At 38.6% G+C, this 22,024-nt stretch overlaps 1 protein-coding gene across 2 annotated transcripts in view; it reads left to right on the forward strand.

Moving 5' to 3' along the window:
- The first annotated feature begins 4,009 nt into the window (after positions 1-4,009).
- SNW1 (SNW domain containing 1) overlaps positions 4,010-22,024 on the forward strand; it is a 32,830-nt gene continuing 14,815 nt past the window's right edge. For both annotated transcript variants that reach the window (XM_034993039.1, XM_034993040.1), the window contains exons 1-4: positions 4,010-4,082; positions 8,544-8,697; positions 12,604-12,765; positions 21,871-21,966. In XM_034993039.1, the coding sequence (XP_034848930.1) occupies positions 4,069-4,082; positions 8,544-8,697; positions 12,604-12,765; positions 21,871-21,966 (426 nt within the window). In that variant the 5' untranslated portion in view covers positions 4,010-4,068. The remainder of the gene's footprint in view (positions 4,083-8,543; positions 8,698-12,603; positions 12,766-21,870; positions 21,967-22,024) is intronic.

Raw genomic sequence — 22,024 nt, forward strand, 5'->3', positions numbered from 1 at the left:
CCCTTGAACAACATGGGTTTGAACCATGAGGTCCACTTATAGGTGGAATTTAACTAAAATAGGTGTACTGATTCAATACGGTACAGTACTGTAACTGTATTTTCTCTTATGAGTTTTTTTAAGATTGATTGATTGATTTGTCAGAGAGAGAGAGCACAAGCAGGGGGAGCTGCAGGCAGAGGGAGAAGCAGGCTCCCTGCTGAACAGGGAGCCCGATACGGGGCTCAGGGCTCCATCCCAGGACCCTAGGATCATGACCTGAGCCAAAGGCAGACACTTAACTGACTGAGCCACTCAGGTGTCCCTCTTATGATTTTCTTAATAACATTTTCTTTTCTCTAGCTTACCATATTATAAGTTTTAAGTTATTTTATTTCACACTAAGTTATAGTAGTTACATTTTGGGGGAGTCAAAGTTATATAAGGATTTGTGACTGCATGGAGGGTCGATGTCCCTAATGCCTGCGTTGCTCAAGGACCAATGTAATATATAATCTTTTGAGACTGGCTTCTTTCACTCAGCATGATGCCTCTCAGATTCATCTAAGTTGTGTGTATTCATAGTTCCTGGAACAGCAAATTTTTAAAACTCTTTATCTAGAGATTTAAAAACTAGAAAAAAATGGGTTACCTGGCTGGTTCAGTCTGTAGAGCATGCAACTCTTGATCCCAGGGTTGTGAGTTCAAGCCCCACACTGGGTGTACTTTAAAAAAAAAAAAAATAGAAAAAAGTACCAAGAATAAAAGGATATTGACACTAGAAGGGATCTTTGATATTATCTGGTCCCACCCTATGCTTTTACAGATAAGGAGTCTATATCCAGTGAGGGTTGAGGACTTGCCCAAGATTGTTCAGGCACAGGAGAGGAGAGAGATTCAATCTTCTTTGCAGTCAAGTAAACCATCAAAATCTATAAAATGTGATAAATGTTAAAACTTGGGGAGAAACAAGTATTAATGGAGCGCGGAAAATAAATATTGTATAAACTCCTTTCCATTGCTAATGATAGAGAATCAATTCAAACTAACTTAAAGCCAACAAAATAATTCATTGGCTCACTTAATTTAAAAAATTCAGGATGACTAAATAAATAAATAAATAAATAAATAAATAAATAAATAAAAAATTCAGGATGGTGCAGTCTTCAGGCACTGCTGAATCCAGGAATTCCCAAAATGTTGTTAGAGGTCTCAACATCTCTCAATCTCTTATTCTCCTCTTTACCCTTTTGGTGTCCTTCTTTCTTGCATGGTGGCCTCATTCTTTCCTGTCACAGGCTCTTGCTATCTGCCAGGATAGATAAATACTGGTAACTCAAGCCTACAATCTTATAGTTTCCCATCCAAAAGGAAGATGGATGCTTTATCTCCAATAATTCCATTGATCAAACCTCTGGCCATTCCTTTTCAGTTTCCTTCACTGGTTTTTCATCTCGCCAATCTGCCCTTGAACTGCTTCTCTTCTGTAGCTATACTCACTCCCTAGGTGATCTCATCCAGTATCATCAATTTACATACCATCTACCCCCAAAGGTCTCCAGCCCAGACCTTTCCCCCCACACTTCAAACTTGTATATACAACTGCTTACATGACATCTTTACTTGGCTGTCTTTGTCTAACAACCATTTCAAATATAACATGTTCAAAGCCAAACTCCTGATCTTCTCCCACAAACATGCCCTCTTGCAATTTTCCCATCTTAGTAAATGGCAATTCCATCCCTCTAATTTCTCAGACAAAAACCCTCAGAACCATCCTTGATTATTCTCTTTCATACTTCACATCAATTCTATCATTAAAATTTGTTAGTTCTACCTTCAAAATGGATCCAGATTCCAATCTCTTCTTACCATCTCTACTACTACCTCCCTCCCTAAACCATCAGCATCTATCCCCTGAATTATCACAAAAGCCACACAACTGGTCTCCTTCTTTCCTTCCTTGCTTCTTGGAGTTCATTTTCAACACAGCAATCATAGGGATCTTCATAAAACACAAATCAGATCATGTGTCTTCTCTACTCAAAATCTCCAATGTGATTTCTATATACGGCAAAACAGTGATCTCCAAGATATAATAATAAGTGAAAAAAAGGAAGGTGGAGAAAAGTGTGTATGGTATCTACCATTTGTCTAAGAAAGAAAGAGAAGCATACAAATATATATGTGTTTGTGTATATTTTTAAGTGAAGGGATAAACCATAAAATTTTTTTAAAAAGATTATCTATAGGGAGAGGAAGGGAAAATGACAGAAGGGTCAGGGAAAGAATCTAGACTTCTCTAAATGTACTACCAGTTTGGTAAATTTTGGCTTTGAAACCATGTAACTGTTTCACAAAACAATTTTTTTAAGGCAACGCCCAAGAATCCAAAGCAAAAAGAAATAAACCTGACTATCAAGTTGGTGGCATAATCTCACAGAGAGGAACTATTCCAAGTGACTGTGTTTATTTATTTTTAAGAAATCTCTACACTAACATGGGGCTCAGACTTAAAAACCTGAGATCAAGACTTGCATACTCTACCAACTGAGCCTATCAGGTGCACCTCTCCCCAAGTCACTTTGAAGCAATGCAATTTGACTATACACACCTAGAGAGATATACTCTAAGGGCAAAAAGAATTGCAAAAAAAAAAAAAAAGGCCGAAACTTATCAGTAAGCATAGGTTTAGTAATCATTTTAGTAATGTTACTCTGAAACTATTTTATATATACAGTAGGATAAAGCAATTATGTTAATTATGTTAATTAATTGTTATCGACATATGTAATTATGTTAATGTCATTAGGCACCAAGATTTTCAGAAGAGATATGCATATAAAATCAAAGTTAAGTAAAATCTGTGTAATCCTAAGTTTGCATTGAAAATATTAATATAAATGCATGATGCATTTTCTCAAAAAATATGTGTGTATATCTAAATTTTTTAGATCTGTAGGCTAAAAAGGCTTACAAACAATAATCAGCCCAATAACAATGAACATTTGTAGCATCCAAATCATTTTCTCTAAATATCACTTTCCCACTTAAAGGAGGGCTCCTTGGAGAAATGACTGATTCCAAGTCTGGAGTAGAAAAAATACTAGATGAACCTACAACATCTTGTCACCAGAAATTGAGGCATCTTGGGTAGGGGATGCTGCTTCTGATGCTCAAAGTAGTGTGGTTGGTTTGGGAAAATTCAAAGAGCTGTACACTTACACTGTATGCACCTTTCTGTATGTGTGCTATACTGCAACTAAAAGTTTGTATCTACTCTTTATCATGGAGAATATCAAACGTGTTAGTATAATGAACATCCCTTTCCCCATGATCCAGCTTCAACAGTGATCAAAAACGGTTATTCTCATTTCATCTATACTCCACCTACTTCCCTCTCTTCAGTATTTGTAAGCAGATTTCATTTATCCTACCGGTTCATCGAGGATTATGTTTAACCCATAATCTACGTAAAACACGTAATATAAAACACGTACATACATAAAAACAGAACATAATACACAAAGCAAGTGTTGTAAAGGTAACTTACCAAGGATCATACAATACCTTCCCAGGAGAGTGTTTTGGGGGTGGGGTGTGTAGGTAGGAGACAGCGTTTAAAGAAAAGTTTCGAGTGTGAATGTTTTTAGAGCGTCCCCAAACTCTCGATTCGACAGTCTCACGATTTCCTATTGTTTTAAAACCCTGTCACCCCCTTTTATTTAACGTTGCCGTTCCTGGGATACTCTTGTATTGGGGATCCCTACAAGGAGAATGAGACTGAGTGGGGAACAAAATAAGCAGCTTGAAAGGCATCTCACCTTCGTTATTTTGCCTAGGGAACGCCCTATCCTGTCACACTGTACAACGGATGCATCTGCCTTTCTTAACTGAAGCCCTTATCTCGTAACCGCTCAGTCTGGTTAGGACAGAACCGAACTGTACTGTTGTTCAAAGAACTACAAATCCCAGAAGGCCTTTCGGCTGAGGCGCCTGCGCATCGCGAGCTCCTTCCTTTCCCCTCCCCATCAAGGGGAAAGACCCGCCCCGCGGTGCTGTCGCTCGCGCTGGAAGAAGCGGAAGAAGATGGCGCTCACCAGGTGGGTTGTTGATGGGGGTCCTCGATACGGAAGGGTCTGGGAGAACCCACCTTTTTCATTTCTCTGCCCACTGTCTCCGGGCGCTGACCTGGCTCGGGACACAGAGCGACGTGGGCTGCGACTACGGCTAGGCCCTGCTCCCGGCTTCCGGGGCGACTAGGCCTCACTGAAGCTGGGGTCTTTCCTGAGCAGTTTCCCGGGTTGAGTTCGTCCCCTCACTAGGGCCGAAAGCCTCGGCGTGGCGAATAGTTCTCCGGCCTCAGATGCCAAGGAGTCGCACGTGTTTTTCGCTTGAGCATCTTGGGGTTGTGGAGAGCGCTCCGTCTGGTCCGCGGCTCGGGCGGACACGGCGGGGCTGTGCAGGGCAGTGGCTTATTTGAGCGAAGTGAAGCGGCGGGGGCCGACTGCCCGGCTTACCGCCGTTCGTCTGCCGACGTCTCGCCTGTGCCCCGAAACAAGGATTCCTGAACAAAAAGGGGCGGCCGGCACTGAACAGAGATTTTTTTAAATAGCCACTGGTGGTGGCCACTGTCTACTAATAATGCGCTGCTGCTCCGCACTTTTAACTTTGGACCTTAGAATTTCTTCCGTAGATAGAACCCCTTCAGGTTTTTGCTGTTCCCAGTTGCCTTGGTAACCGCATGTAAAGTGGTCCCCGCCTTTGAGAAAGAGGTGCTTAACTGGGAGATTCCGAGGAGTTACATAACTCCTACTAGTCCGCGACCTTGTTGCCCCATCCAAGTAGAAAAACTTTCCCTGCGGATGAAGCAGGAAAAGTTGAGTTGTCAAAGATGGTTGTAAAGAAAGTAATCGTTTTAGGACATAAGCTTGAGCTCCCTAAACACACTTGATTCTCCTCACACTTATTTTTCCTGGCTGATGACAGTTAATCCCGCAAAATGTTTTAATCAGAAAATTCTTGGGGGAATTAATTTTGGGTGCCTTGTTCTATCCTAGGGTTTGTGTGTATACAAAAAGAAATCTAACGGTCTTTGCAGGGAAGATGGGGTACAAGACATACAGATAGGAAAGAGAATAACACAGAATGCTCACTTGTGTAATACTAACCTTAAGTGCAAAAGAATTAGATTAAATAAGTTGAATGGACTAGGGAGTTTTCTTTAGTAAATGTTACAAGCAGCAAACATTTGAGTGCAAAGATTACCAGAGTTATGAGGAAAGGTATTGTGGAAAAGGTGGAATTTGAAAAGGACACGGGAAAAATAACAGATGTTGTGGGTATTGTGTGCTTAAAATTGCAGTGGTAGAGTGCGGTCTTTAAGTGGCTAGCCTTGAGGACTACATGGTTTTCTGATTTCGTTGAGTTCTGTTTGATTTGATTCCAGGTGAAATGTTATTTATCTCCAACATCTACCAAGGATTACTTAACAGCAGGGACTTGACATACTGATGTGTTACAGTATTGGTGTCACCAATTATTTTTACTAAAGACTTAAAGTCATACTGATTTAGTTCTCTAAATTCAAGTGTATTTGGGGTTATGTATCTAATAATATCACTTGCATTTAATACGCTTTATTTGGTGAAGGGGAAAGAGTAGACTAAGATGTCTCAACAGTGGCACTGTTGATGTTTTGGACTGGATAATTCATTCTGGTGTGGGGCTGTCCTATGTATAGTAAGATGTTTAGCAGCATCTTTGGCCTCTATCCATTAGATGCCAGTGGCACCCCTCCCCCGCCCCCTCTCCATTCCCTATCCCCAAGACTTGACTATCATAATGTCTCCAGACATTGTCAAATACCTACATTGTAGTTATTTTGCCCCCCAGTTGAGAACCACTGAGGTAGACTTCTGCTTGCGTATACAACCCACAGCCCACTATGTACTCCTTCCCCCTACCCTGCCACCACAGGAGTGTGCCTCTTTGTGGGAATGTCATCCTTTACAAGAAGCAGCACAGTTAAGACCCTCTGGAAGACTAGAGTATGTTCAGACCCTAATCCAGGCCAAGTTATCTGTTTACTGAATTGTCTAAACTCTGCTTTGGCAGGCTGCCTGCCTTTTGATCATATTGGTAACCAGTTCTTTCAGCAGAAGGTAAAGAAAAGAGAAGATAAATAAATATTTTGGCTTCTTTGTAACCATCTTTGTGTCCCTCCTATGTATTAGATATACATGGTGTACTGAATATAACTATGGTAGAAGCCCAAAACTTTTGACTCCATTCATCCATCCATTCATTCCTCATTCAGTTAGTATTTGTCAAAGGTCTACCATGTTCCAGACACTATTCTAGTGCTGGTTTTACAGTATTAAATCAGTCTGGCAAACTCCTTTATTTTCAAAGCGCTTATATTCTAGGAGAGACAGACCATATTCGTGTGTGTGTGTGTGTGTGTGTGTAAACAAATCAATAATGCAATTTCAGGGCACTTGAAAGTTAAGAGTCTGCCTTCTGTTCAGGTCATGATCCCAGGGTCCTGGGGTAGAGTCCCACATCAGGCTTCTTGTGCAGCGAGGAGCCTGCTTCTCCCTCTGCCTGTCGCTCTCCCTGCTCTGCTTTCTCGCTCTCTCTTTCTGACAAATAAATAAATAAAATCTTTAAAAAAAATGCGATTTCAGGTAGTGATTACTAGGAATAAAATAAAGATAAAAGGACAGAGTGACTCAAAATGCGGGGCTGCCGTTTTGGATGAGGTGGTCAGAAAACAGCTGTGGGGAGGTATAATTGAGAAGAGACATGAATGCTAAGAAGGAAAGACTGAAAGACCTAGGATGGGGGCACCTGGCTGGTTCAGTCAGTAGAGCATGGGACTGTTGATCTTGGGGTTGTAAGTTCAAGCCCCATGTTGGGTGTAGAGATTACTTATTAAAATCTTTAAATATGAATGAATGAATGAACTGGGGAAGAATTTTCTATAAAAGCACTATAGGAAAGAATGTTCTGAAATAGAATATTTTATGGCAGATGGAATAGCAAATGTGAAGATCTTGAGATGGCTGAAGGCATATAACATTGTAGTGACATAAAGATGGTGAGTGCAAAGGGCAGAGTGAATTTAGTTCTCCTGCAAACTTTTAAGTAGCCCTTGCTGTGAGCTAGACAATGCCTGGGGAGTTAGGGATAAAAGAAGCAGAAGGCATGATTCCTGCAAGTTGCTTAGTCTAGTGAGAAAAAGAAAGGTAAATGAGTAGATGATTCTGATACAGTAAGATAGATGTTACAGTAATGGTACATAGGGAGTCTTGTAGGAGCATGGATGGGGGCAACTAACCCAAACTGGGGGAATCAAGTATGTATTGAACAGTATTTAGACACTGTGCCTGGGGTTCATAGATTTTCTCATTTAGTACTTAGAGCAACTCTGTGAGGTAGGTAGTCTTTCGATCTGTCTCTACAGATGAGAAGACAGAGGTTCAGAGAGGTAGGTAACTTATCTGGGTTACTACCTGGCATAGGTAGGATTTGAACTCTGGGCTCTTAACCATCACAGTACCTGACTCTCTAGACCGATTAGATCCCTCTTATGTATGTTGTCATAGCACTCTATACTTTTCCTTCATCATTTAACAGAATTTGTAATTATGGATTTGTATGAGGGATTGTCTCGCCTCTGCAAAACTGTAACCTGTCTTTCTCAGTTTATAGTCTTGCGTACCTAGCACAGTACCTGCACCCAAGTGATCAGTAAATATTTTGAATAAATAAGTTCTATTGTTTACTCAAATATGCTTACTAGCCAAGAATCACAAAGAAACCTTAACTTTTCCATTAAATGTATTATTCATTTATTGGGATCCTTTTGTGGTCCTTTGGGGTATCTCTATAATAATATTTATCATACTTCAAAGTTGCTAAGAATTGCTTGGTAGAAAGGTTGCTTTGATTAAAGAATAACAGACTACATCTTTAGAATTTCTGCTTTGAATCTTTGACCTCTTAACTTTTAAATTGCATTCTAAACTAGATACCTTTGGGAAAACACACTTAAATATGCAACTTGTATTTTCTTTTATCCACCTCTTTGTTACATTCAGTACTAATACTTATTTTTTTGTATTGACACTAAAATAGTTAAAAGTAAGAAGCATAAAAGTAAAGCAGTTAAAAATAAGGAGTATGAAAGTAGTAAAGACACTAAGGCAATCATATACTAGACAGTTGGCCCCTGGGTAATAGAGGATGCTTCCTTGCTTGTTACAAGAAAGCATAAAAACTCAATAGTTTATGGTTTATCTATTATATGAACTATCAATTTTTTATTCTGGGCACGATTTGCCTGCATCCTAGTCAAACGTTTTTTATTGTATGTCTCTGAGTACTTATTTCTTTTCAGACAAAATGACTGATATTTAACACTGCCATAAATCATCAAAATGTTTGACCTTCTGCTCAAGGGAAAAAGTATTATAGTAAAATAGTCTCTGATGGCCAAATTGCAATGATCAAATGTAAGAATTTTTTAAAATTCTGACTTTTATTATCTTTGCTTATAGCTTTTTACCTGCACCTACTCAGCTATCTCAGGACCAGCTTGAGGCTGAAGAAAAGGCAAGATCCCAGAGATCACGACAGACCTCACTGGTCTCCTCCCGAAGAGAACCTCCCCCATACGGGTACCGGAAAGGCTGGATACCTCGGTTATTAGAGGTAAGTAATTGTGCTAACCCTTGTAAAATAAATTTAAACCCTAGAACCTCTGCACATGAATACCAATATGCTAGAAATCCTGGTTGTGTGTTCATAAGACGTGTACTCCCCTTAGGGCACTGATCTTTTTCTTCTGTCTTATTATCGCTGCTTTGTGATCACAAGAGAATTATATGTGCTTATATCTCTTCTTATGTCCAACTATTAAACATGTACAAAAGAAACTAACATACCCTCTGTAAATCAGCAATTATTGCATATGGAAAATAATGGGAAAGTAAGAGGAGAAAATGAAAGAATAAGTTCATGTTCGGGTGCCTTTCCCTCCCTTCTCCCTGAACGCACGCAATGCCACATAACCCTGCAGAGACAGCCTTCCTCCAGGGAAAACACCAGCAGTATTTCTTTTTCTGATTTCCTTCCCGTTAAGTATAGTGGCAAGAGCACTGGCAAGTAGTTTAAAAGAATAAATAAAAATAAGTGTTTTTGCATCATACCTGTGCTTCTTACTGTTTGTGTGACCCTGGGCAGATCCTGACCTCCCTTCATCTGTTTTCTTGTCTTCAATTTGAGAATGTTTATATAGGTCTAATATACAGATTAGGTAAATTTTTTAGAAGGTTTAAGAGAATTTGATGGTAGAATTGGAGGCAGTGAGGGAGAAAGAAGAAATCTGGAATGATTTTTTATATCTTTAGCTTGTTCCCAAAAAACAAACATCTTTGGCAGTACCTGTCCTCCTAGTTACTCTGTATCCTGTACTGCAGTTCAATACATATTCCTTTCCCTAATTCCAGGGAAGATTTCCCATGCTTGACCATCTTTTTCATCTAGGGAGAAAAGCAAATATTTGAGACTTAACTATTTTGCTTCCCCGAGACCACTTCCTCTTTGATCAAGCCTTTTTCTTCTCCATTTCTCAATATTCCTTCTGACTCCTGCAAATTTCCTTCCTCCACTTCCCAAGGAATGTCCCTGCCCTACTAAAATTCTCTGTTCTTATACCATTCATTTTTGTACCCAGGTATTTTCATTTTATCACTTTGTTACATTTTGTTCTTTTATGGTTGTGATTTTTACCTTACAAATGTGAAGGGCTCATGCCCTTACCTTTTTTTATATGCCTCCAAGTGGTGATCCTAGTGAACTAAGTATTCATTGGACTGAAATTTGTTGCTTTGCACCCAACAAGTTGCCGTCTGTATTCTCAGTCTCTCCCATGTTTAGGATTCCCCCTACCTACCAGAACACTCTATAGAGCCTAGAAGACAAACTCCCAACTAGATCATATCTTCTAAAAAATTTCCTTGTTTTTTTTTCTCAGCTCTCCTCTAGACCTTATTAATTCTAATGTGTGAAGGCCAGTCTTACTATGGGATTGTTGTTGTTGCTTTTGTTTTCACTGATAGTGTAATTTGTGCAAAATAGAAGATTATCAAGGAGGCTATAATGCCCTCTTCTCTGGGGCAGAAAGGTAGTGATTGGCATTATCTAAGAGAAGGGTAGTATGTCTCTTTGGAGGGATGCTAGATATTCTTTGTTTGCCTCTCAATAGATTATAAGGCAGGGGATGGCAGGCATCATTTTACATACAACAGAAATCTCATCCACATTTCCATTTCAGCATTATGACATTCAGGGACTATTAACTTCTTAAAATCTTACTTGACTAAAGGTTTCATATATCCTGGTAGAACAGAACAGTTTATTTGAAAATCAAACCAAAATGGCCAGCTAATCTGGAAATACTCTGAATGCTTTTGTAGGGGAGTGAACGTTCTATGCAGAAAGCATTTTGTTCTAGTTTTCAGAGTAAAAGCTATGATTTTCTGGTAAGCTTAATGACCGCATAATGCCACATCCACAGTTCTGAAGTGCTTATTATATTTCAAGAGCCCCAGCAAATCTGAGCATGTGTCAGATTGATGGCCTGGGTACAGGTAGCATCTTTCTCGGGAATGCTTTAACAATTTTCTACCTAATTTATAAGAAAATGTCTCCCTTAGCTTTATTGTTTGTTTTTAAAAAGGTCAAAATTTTTCTTCAGCAAGTAAGCATATTATACCTAGGAAATCACATGTCCAAGATCTAATGGAATATTTCTTGAAGGAGGAGGTCTTATAAAAGTTGTTATTTTCAGGGCACCTGGGTGGTCAGTCAGTTAAGCTTCTGCTTTCAGCTCAGTCATGATCCCAGGGTCCTGGGATGGAGCCCCACATTAGGCTCCTTGCTCAGCGGGGAGCCTACTTCTCCCTCTCCCTCTGACTGCCACTCCCCCGCTTGGGGAGTCTCTCTCTGTCAAATAAATAAATAAAACCTTAAAAAAGAAGTTGTTGTTTCATAAAGTTTTTCCATCAAACCTCCTCTAAATGATTGATTTTAATATTTTTTCCTATCTTGTATGTAAGTGATGAATCACTGAATTCTACTCCTGAAACTAATATTGCACTGTATGTTAACGAGCTAGAATTTAAATAAAAATTTTAAAAAATATTTTTTTCCTATCATTTTTTGGTAGTACTGACTTGCCCTTTTTTGAGCTAAAAGAAGGGAATTTTAGTTCAGTAGAAAATACAAAGTTTTTTGGAGTCAGAAGATCTGAGTTCAAATCCTGCATGTGCTAGCTATGACATCTTGGGAAAATCCCTTAACTTGGGCGCCTGGATGGCTCAGTCGTTAAGCGTCTGCCTTCAGTTCAGGTCATGATCCCAGGGTCCTGGGATCGAGTTCCACATCGGGCTCCCTGCTCAGCGGGGAGCCTGCTTTTCTCTCCCTCTCCCATTCCCGCTGCTTGTGTTCCCTCTCTAGCTGTCTGTCTCTGTCAAATAAATAAATAAAATCTTAAAAAAAAAAAAAAAATCACTTAACTTTTCTAAACTTGAATTTTTTCCATATGAAAATATGAGATGTTGAAGAAATACAAGAATTAAATGAGTGTGGATTATATTTTGTACATTATAATAAGGTCCTAAGCAAATATTACTAAATTTAACAAAATTATTTAAAAATTATATTTAATATTCCTTTGTGTATTTGATGAGCTACCTTTTTTTGTAATACTAAACTTCATCAACAGGCTTTACTTAGCTTGTTCTACTTTAGAAGTCATAGTCCTCTCTTCTAAATAATTGTATACAGTCACCATTAGAAAAATGGTGAACTCATTTCTTGAGCCTTCGTAGTCTGTTTATTTGCTTCTTGTGGAACATGAATAAATACGTTATGAAAGTCTGGTTCCAAGAAAAAATTCTTTACATTTCTGCACTATTATAGCTTGAATGGTTACTCACTAAGAAAATTATATATGCTAAAACTAAAAGTCTTTTCCTTGTCCTAAACACTGTCCTTAATTTCTTAATATATATAAACATATAAAAATCTAGATTTGTTGCCATGGTTTAGAAGCCCTTTCATGATCTGGTGTTTGTCTACCCATGCAAGCTTATCACCTGTGTGTCTGCTCCTCTGTCCTCAGCAGGCTCCAGCCCCACATCGGGGCCTGTTTTCCACTTGTTTCCTAGAACATTCCAAGTTCATTCTTGCAGCAGGGCCTTCACACTATTTGCTCTGCCTAGAAAATGCTTCCCTCACATCTTCCTATGCCTGATTTCTCATTATTCAGGCTTTTAGCTCATGTTACTTCTTCACAAAGGCCGTCCCTGCCCTATTGAAAGTAGCCTCTGTTTGCAGTCCCATTATATTTTCAAGGCATTTATCACAAGCCAAAGATTAGGCTTTTTATATCTGTGCCCACTAGGATGTACACTGTACAAGATCAGGGACCTCTGTTTTCTTTATTGCTATATCTCTAGCATCTAGTATAACAACATCTGATAATTGTTGAATGAATGAATCTTGAATCTGAAATTACAATTAAATATTCTTATTTTTCTTTTTAATACATAGGATTTTGGAGATGGAGGTGCTTTTCCAGAGATCCATGTGGCCCAGTATCCACTTGATATGGGGCGAAAGAAAAAAATGTCAAATGCACTGGCCATTCAGGTGGATGCTGAAGGAAAAATTAAATATGATGCAATTGCTCGGCAAGGACAGTCAAAAGACAAGGTAATCCTCTCAATGATAAATATCTTTTGAAGAGGTTTTTTTGTTTGTTTGTTTTTGTTTTTTATTGTGTGTAAATGGTACATATCTGGCCATTTAGTTTTATTAAAAGTAGTGATGAGGGGCACCTGGGTGGCTTAGTCGGTTAAGCCTCCAACTCTTGATTTCGGCTCAGGTCATGATCTCAGGGATCTGGGATCAAGCCCTGTGTTGGACTCCACGCTCAGTGGGGAGTCTGCTTGAGGATGCTCTCTCTCTCTCTCCCTCTGCCCCTCCCCTTGCTCGTGAGCTCTCGCGCTCTCTCAGAATTAAAAAAAAAAGTAGCAATGAAATATACTTAGGCTAACTGAAGATAGGACTTCATAACAATATGAACAATATATTATGATTTCATAATAGTAATGACTTTTTCCTTTGAAGTCTCCCAAATTGATGAAAACTTATATATACTTGGGGTTTTCATCTATTTGTTTAACATTTTAAAAACAATTTGAAATTGTTAAGTTCTAATTATTTTAAGCTCTTTTATAGTACTAACAGTTTTTTTTTTTAAGATTTTTTATTTATGTACTTGACAGAGACACAGCGAGAGAGGGAACACAAGCAAGGGGAGTGTGAGAGGGAGAAGCAGGCTTCCTGAGGAGCAGGGAGCCCGATGAAGGGCTCGATCCCAGGACCCTGGGATCATGACCTGAGCTAAAGGCAGACGCTTAACAACTGAGCCACCCAGGCGCCCCATAGTACTAACAGTTTTTAAATGCTAGAAAATTGTTCAAAATCTACAATTCTAGCACCCCACACAAAAAAAAATTAGATTTTTTTTTGTATAGTCTTCTGATTCTTTCTCATGAACTTACAAAGTACTTACATAGATATTTAATTACTTTAACAGTTCATTTGAATTACACAAACTTTTTTCTCCCTTAAGTATAAGACTGGCACTTGCTATCCAGATTTATGATGGCCCTGCTTACAAAGTAATCCAAAGACCAAAAATAAAATTTACTTAAAATAATCTCATCACAGAGCAGCTATACTCAGAGCCAGGGAACTGTTTTTAAGAAGACCTAGTTTTTTCCCTTGTAAATAAGTGCTCCACATAAAGGTAAAGATATCTTTAGAATTGAAGATGTTGGGAAAAATACTTGAGAACCTTCAGTACCTGTCCTTTGTCTCGCTGTCCTGGAAGCATTTTCATTTTACCCTCTAAAATAGCACCAATGACAACCCATCCTCTGCTCCTGCATCAAAGTCCCGGAGTTCTTAGGGAAAACAGTTACACTGTCATGCAAATCTGTGTCTTGGGTTTCAACTGGGCTCCTTTGGTGTTCCTCCAACCTCTAACTCCTCCTCCTCTCCATCTCCTCTCAGCTTAACAGGTGACTAGGTGACATCTGTTTGCATATAAAGACTAGTGGAAGAAAACTGTCTGCTTTCTTTATCCTATGTGGCTTTCTGTCTTGACCTTTCCTTTTGTCTCTATAAGAAAGCTCTTGTATCTAAACCTAATCTTGCCAGATGTGCTGTAGTGTATCCTGGATCTCATTTCTTACCCTCTCCTTTACAGCCTCACTTTTTCTTTATTCTTCTTGTTAACCATGACTTTCACCTCCCCTCCTTTACTGGCTCCTTCCTGTGAGCTTTTAAATATGCTTGCTTTTCTCATCTCATCTTTTGTAAGAAAATTCTCCCCTGACTATCCTCAGGACTCTCTAGCTACCACCAAATTTCCACCTAGTTTTCTTCACTTGCCTTCAAGCTTTTTGCTTGTTATCTGTTCTCTCTACTTCTTCACTTTCTTTCATTCTTCATTTCACTGTAATAGAGCCTCACCTCAGCTAGTCTGCTGAGATAAACTCTGGCAAAAGTCTCTAGACTTTGTTTCTCACAACACCATCTCTTTGACTAATCTAATTTATTCCCTTGGCTAAAATTGCCACTTACTTTGGTGACCGTTGGATCTGTGTCTCCAGCCCAGTTTTCTCTCCTGGGCTCTAGGTCCTTCTATCTTAGTGTCTGCAAGGGCAAAGCTATTAGATTTTCCCAAAGCACTGCTCATCAAACCCAAACCTAAGTGGATAATATTCCACTTAATCTACCTTCTCTATTCTCTAACTCAGCGACTTGAGTGATAACTTCTGATTGACTATGCTTAAAGCCTGAGAGTTCTTTTTTCCCATTATTTTAATGATTTTTTTAAAAATACTCTAATAATAAGTTCTTACTATAGAAGATATCAACAGTACGTAAGTATGTATATACAGTTCTGCCTACTTCTCTCACTTCACTTCCTAGAGGTAGGTACTGTTAGTATAATGATATACATCCTTCCAGATCTTTTTTATGGATTTAGATATTGATGTATACATATTCCCACTTTATATACAAACACACAAATATCTTTTTTTACATGAATGAGATTTTAATATTCATAACTTTCATAGACTTGCTTTTTTTACTTAATGTTTTGAAGATTTTTATTAGTATATATAGGTCTGCTTTATTTTTTTTTTTTTTAAGATTTATTTATTTTAGGGAGAGAGTATGTGCACGGGGAGGGGGAGGGGCAGAGGGAGAGAGAGAATCTCAAGCACACTCTGCACTTAGCATGGAGCCCAACACGGGGCTCAATCTCATGACCCTGAGATCATGACCTGAGCCAAAACCAAGAGTCAGAGGCTTAACCGACTGAGCCACCCAAGCGCCCTAGTCTGCTTTATCTTTAAAAGATCTATATATAATTCCATGGTGTGCTTAGGCCTGAATTTTTATTTTTAAGCATTGGTTGTTTCTTAAAAAAAAAAAAAGCATTGGTGGTTTCTAATTTTTTACTTTTCAGGCAGTACTGTATTCAAGATCCATGTACAAATACCTTTTTACACATGAATATTTGTGTAAAATAAATCCTTAGTGGACTTACTGGGTCAAAGGATATTCAGATGTCAGATGTGACACATAAAGCTATGTGTTCTCTAAAAAGACTTTGCTGAACACTCATTCCATTCCTTTGTGTTTCCCTTAGGCCCTCCATCTGTTTAGTCACCATGATTTATCTTCTTAACACTTCTCAAGTATATGCCCTTCTCTGCTACTTAATTCAGGCCCTTATCATTTCTTGCTTTATTTACCACAGCAGAGTCTGAACCCATCTCCTTGGCATTTGTTTTGCCTGCCTAGAAAAACAGATTCATCCTTGTTTATTTGTTTAGCTTTCTCTCTCTCTCTCCACACACACACACAGATACACACACACACAAGTGTGCATGCTTAAAATCTTTCCATGGCCTTTAAGGTAACCAGCCAAGCTCCTTATGGCACACTTGACCCCTTCCTTACCTTTCTAGCCTAGCCTCAACTCTGATGACCACAATGCTGAAGTCCAAAAGTAAAAAGTCCAGTTTTAGCCATTCTGTTTATTTTCAGTACAAAATAATCACCATTGTGCGTGGTTGTTAAAGAAGAAAAAACTTTCATGGCGCCCAGCTGGCTCAGTCGATGGAACATACACAACTGTTGATCTTGGGGTTGTGAGTTCGAGCCCCTACACTGGGTGTAGAGAGACTTAAACATTTTTTTAAATCTTTTTAAAAAAGAAGAAAAAGCTTTCAGGCATTTTCTGTAAAGATCTGCTGTGAGGAACTACTGGCAGCTTCCCTAATACGGCACGTTCTGTCTTACCATGGGAACTTCCTGGGCATGCCCTCCTGTGCATGGGAAAGCCCTCCCCCTATTCTTCGACTCATTTCTGTTGCTTTCAAATCGCAGCTCGCTCTTCACTGTTTCAGGGTACTCCTCCTAAGCTTCTTTGGCTAAATGTGGTTTCCTTTCTTCCTCCTCCCTATGTTTATCATAGCAGTCATCACCTTTTGCTGTACTTAACCTTTCACCACTATCTATATCATTTGACTGTAAGCTTTATGAGGACAGAGATTATATCTTTAGGATTCCTCTTTGGCACCTAACTTAGTGCTTGAGATTTTGGTACACAGACATTCATCAGTTATTATTGGAGAAGCGATAGCAGTTTTCATTGAATAACAGAAAACCACTTCTGAGCCAGTAGGGAAGCATAGTTGATCCCTGCAAAAGGAAAAATAGGTCCCTATACAGCAGGACATATACTGTAAATGTCCCCTGTGCCGTGGAGGCCTTCACTGGGCTTTAACTGCCTTTCTTTTGATACAGCTCTTCTTCTTTGGAATAATCACTATTCTTTATTGGTATGTACTGCCTCTCCTCTCATTGGTTAGGAAAAAGCAAAACTTTAGGACAGTTGTTTGGTATTGGCAGGTTGATAATTTTGAATGACATACCGTTTTAGCCCATTTTGCATTAAATTTCAAGATTGGAAACCACAAATTTTCTCTGATGCCCAGAGCATGTCTGAAAGTTTTTTTCATTCTCTAACATGTTGGTAATTATTTTGTTTTGAAAGTACAGAAGAAATGTTAGAACTGTTTATTTTTAGATTTCCGTATTCTGGCCGAAAAGATCTTTAAAGTAATATTCCTTTGTACACTGAAAGCTTTACATGTTTGTCTATAATGCAGCCACTACAGTTGAATCCAAAACTAGTAGTTTATAGAGGTACCACTCAGAGGTTCAAGCCTGATTCTAACCCTAATCCTAATGGGGGAAGCTATGCATGTGTAGGGATAGGACGTATATAGGAAATCTCTGTACCTTACTCTTAATTTTGCTGTGAACCTAAAACTGCTCTAAAAATATAAAGTCTTTAAACACACACCCACACACAATGAAGATTTTTTAACAGAATGAGCAGGGCACTGAATGAATTGAGAAGAAAGATAGTGAATAGAGTGGCTACTTGGACTGTTCTAACATTGTTCCTGGTGGATGTATTTCCTTGCTGGACTTTATGCCCTGGAATATACATTTGAGCTTCTTACACAAATTTAATAAATAAGTATTTTAATTTTTTAAAAAGTGGATGGGTTAATGCATGAAGTTTTTGAATGCATTTAATAATTCAACATTAACTGAGTACATGTTGGCAAATACATGTTGGAGGAGGGGACACTTCTTGATTGTTTGAGACTGTCTTGAACAGTGTATAATGTTTAGCATGACTGCCACTACCTATTAAATGCCTGTAGTGCCTTGGAGGAGGCAGCAATGCCCTGTTATAAAACCACTGATTTTCCTGTTTTAGAAGTAGGGATTGGCTACTAAATGTGGCTTTAAAATGGGGCTTTAAAAATTTATTATCATTCAGGAGGCTGATATTCAGGTCTTTGGCAGAGGGATCTGGTTTTCTTCAGAAACCTGAGAGTTCTCACTGAAATATTAATAGTGAAAGGTCAAGAATGGTAAATGCTAGCCATGGGTATAAGAGATTAAGAAAAAAGGCAAGATTGCAAGGGATAATATTCTAGGGCAAGTCTAAGGCCATAGATCTCTCTACATGTAAAATAAATACTGTATACACAAGACTTATAGTAATACAAAATTGGTAGGGAAAAACATTTCTTGAATTAAATTTTGATGGAACTAAATCCTTTTTTCCCCCCAATTGTGACTTGAGTGATAAATCTTGAAATAAAAAGCCTTGATGTTTACATTTTTCCTTCTGAAATAGTTCTATGGGAAATGTTACATACATGATAAAGAATGCCTTCAGCCCCTTCCTCCCCCCCAAAAAATAACTCCCAGCAGCTTTAAACTGACCCCAAGATAAATTGTATTTTGCCTTGTTCATATGATTTCACAAACAAGCTAAATCTAAAGATGGTGTTTCCTTTTTACCCCCCAAATTGGTGAATATGTTGACACATTTATCCTGTCAGGTCAGTCCAGTCCTTTGCCAGTTTTCAGTAATAAAAATAAAGTTTCACAGATGAGTTATTGCTTTGTATCGTTCACACAGCTCATTTGTGCTCCTCATACCTTCTAGAGTATATTGTATTTTTTCAGATAACCCTCCCTAGCCCCTTTGGCTCCTGGGATATACTGAGTTTCTTCAGCACATTTGGTCTCAAGCAATAAAAATTTGGGGTTTTATGGTTAATTACCATGGAGGAATCTTGCTCTTCAGACGTCCTTCACTCAGCTTTGTGAGATGCTGGAATCTTATTGATGTTCACTTAAAGGGTTATTAACTTTGGAATACCCAAATAAGAAGCAGCAAATGGCTCTTGCATGCTAAATTAGTATTGAGACTTTATGTCGAGCATATATGACTACCAGGGAGCCATTTACTTAGAATCCCTTCCTGTAATGATTGCTGTGTAAAAGTAATTAACTCTTCATAGTCTAGATATTATTTTCTAGAGTATTGTTATGTAATTTTAAACTCATGTGGTACAGATTTTTCAATCTTGAAAAGAAATAAGGCTTTTGAGGTCAGTTACTAGCTGTGTGATCTTAATGTACTGAGCCTCACTCTTGTCCCCAGAGTTGAGTTTTAGGTCCCTTCCAAATGGACACTGAGAGGATGGTGACCCTAGCAGCTCACATATCAGTGGTCATGTTTTGTGGTAAACTGTCTGCACTTTCTTTCCTGATCCTTTGTCTCATTCCTGAGAAAAACAAGCTAGAGATTTCTCTGTAGCCATGAGATATTTTTTTCTGGGAAATCCACAGATTATAGAGAACCTTCTGTAGGGCCTACAATATCATCACCTTTAGCATAGAATTGAGCATCTCTAAAATTCATATATTCATTCATTTGTACAGAAAATATTGACTTGAATGCCTCCTGTGGACCAGGCATTGTTACAGGCCCTGGAGATAACTTTAATGAATAAGAGATTCCTCATCAGTAACATAGGTATAATCATTGTACATACCTCAGGGTTGATAGAAAAGTTCAGGTAGTTAATATATATAAAGCAAAAGAATAGTGGCACAGAATAAGTGCTTAATAAATTTTAGCTATTATTATTACTTTAATAGAGATACAGATAAACAAGTAAAATGGGAAATAATTTCATACTGTGAGCAATGCTTTGAAGACAGTACTCAAAGAGTGCTGTGACACAGTGATTGGGTGGGCAAGGGTTGCTTTAGCATGGTAGTCAAGACAGGCCTCATCAATGCATTCATGACCTTTGAACTGAGACTCAGAGCTTGAGAATTCACATGAAGAACTAGGAACAACACTTTTAATTTTAAGGCCCAGAATTCCGGGGGGAAAGCATGTTGTGTTCAAAAAACAGGAAGAGCTAATGTGATTGAAGCATAATGAATGAGGAAGTGAGAGGTACAGGGGGAGATTAAAGCTGTAGGCAAAGCCAGGTCAGGTTGTATAGGCCAGGAAGTATTTTTTTTTAAGATTTCATTTTATTTATTTGAGTGAGAGAGGGAGCACAAGAGGGGGTAGGGTCAGAGGGAGAAGCAGACTCCCTGCTGAGCAGGGAGCCTGATGGGGGACTCAATCCCAGGACTCTGGGATCATGATCTGAGCCGAAGGCAGTTGCCACCCAGGCACCCAGCCAGGAGTTATTTTTTGCTCTGTTGTTTGGAATAAGAAATTAAGAATAGCCTGCATTTCCTTTAAGCCATTTTTTGGTAAAGATTTTTTTTATTTAATTATTTATTTATTTACTTACTTACTTATTTATTTATGAGAGAAATTGAGAGTGGAAGCAGAGGGGGAGGCAAGCAGACTCCACACTGAGCCTGGAGCCCCACGTGGGGATTGATCTCACCACTCTGAGATCATGAAATGAACCGAAATCAAGAGTCGGATGCTTGAGGTGCCTGGGTGGCTCAGTCGTTAATCGTCTGCCTTCAGCTCAGGTCATGATCCCAGAGTCCTGGGATCGAGCCCTGCATCAGGCTCCCTGCTCAGCCTGCTTCTCCCTCTCCCACTCCCCCTGCTTCTGTTCCCTCTCTCGATATATATCTCTCTGTCAAATAAATAAATAAAATATTTTTTTAAAAAAGTCAGATGCTTAATTGACTGAGCCACCCAGGCACCCCTCCTTTAAGCTATTTTTAAGGAATGTCATGGTAGAATGCAATTATTGATATAAGACTTTGGTTTATAGTAGTAATTCTTAAAGGTCTTAAGTACCTGGGAATTTGGTTTTCTTTCATATTCACTAGTTGTTCTTTATATGTGTATCAAAAATTCCTGACTCAAGCAGCAAAATCTAGAATGCTGTTTATTTGTTAAATTTCCAGTACCTCTGGGACACCTGGGTGGCTCAGTCAGTTAAGTGGCTGCCTTCGGCCCGGGTTATGATCCCAGGGTCCTGGGATCAAGTCCCACATCGGGCTCCTTGCTCAGCAGGGAGCCTGCTTCTCCCTCTCTCTCCTTCTGCTTGTGCTCTCTCTGTCAAATAGATAAAATCTTTAAAAAAAAAAAAAATTTCCAGTACCTCTTTTTTTTCTGTAAAGTATGCCATGTAAGTTTTTATGAAAGTATTCAAAAAGTATAGATGGACACAAAAGTAAGTAATACTCTATCTGTTGGGGGCCTACCACATCAGTGTCAGCTTCATAGAAACATGGTGAGCCCAGTAGAAATTATAGCCGTCCTAAATTTGGATAATGAGTATAAAATAAGTTGTGTATATAGAATATGTTTTGGTTTTCCTTTTTTTTCTTTTTCCCCACAGAAGAAAGTGTTCTCGGTTTTTTGACCATGGCACGTGTTCATTTTCTTAGTCTGTGAATAGAGTTGATGCCAGAAAAGACAAACATTATAAGTAGAGTGAGGTCAATGAAATTTTCCAGGCCCAGTGAATTTGAAAATTATTTGGTAACCTGACTTAAATTCTGATGAGCTTGTAATCCAAGATAATGGTGCTATAGACAATTTATATCATCATTAATTTCAAGTCTTAGCCTCAAAAATACAGATCACTGATGCATAAGATTTTGTTGGCGCAATTTATTTGGATACTGACTTGATTAGAAGATCTCAAATAATTTAAATGCATGAGGTCAAAGGAAAATTATTAACTTATATAGCCAGGGCAGTAATTTGTGTATATATTTTAAGCTTCCTTGGTTTTAAAATCTAAAAGACAAAATCTGTGTCCTAAATTTATAAGTGTGCTGACTTCTGAAATTATTTAATGAGGTTGCTTCTTTTCATTCTCTGCTTTTCTTGAGCCTGCTTGTGTTTGAACATTTTAGGTCATTTATAGCAAGTATACTGACCTGGTTCCCAAGGAAGTCATGAATGCAGATGACCCAGACCTGCAAAGACCTGATGAAGAAGCCATTAAAGAGGTAATAGGATATTGAGAGAGATATATATATAAGTATTTTAGATGACTTTCTACATCAT

The sequence above is a fragment of the Mirounga leonina genome, unplaced genomic scaffold (genome assembly GCF_011800145.1).
Source record: "Mirounga leonina isolate KUSES-001 unplaced genomic scaffold, KU_Mleo_1.0 Mir_82, whole genome shotgun sequence".
NCBI classification, from domain to species: Eukaryota; Metazoa; Chordata; class Mammalia; order Carnivora; family Phocidae; genus Mirounga; species Mirounga leonina.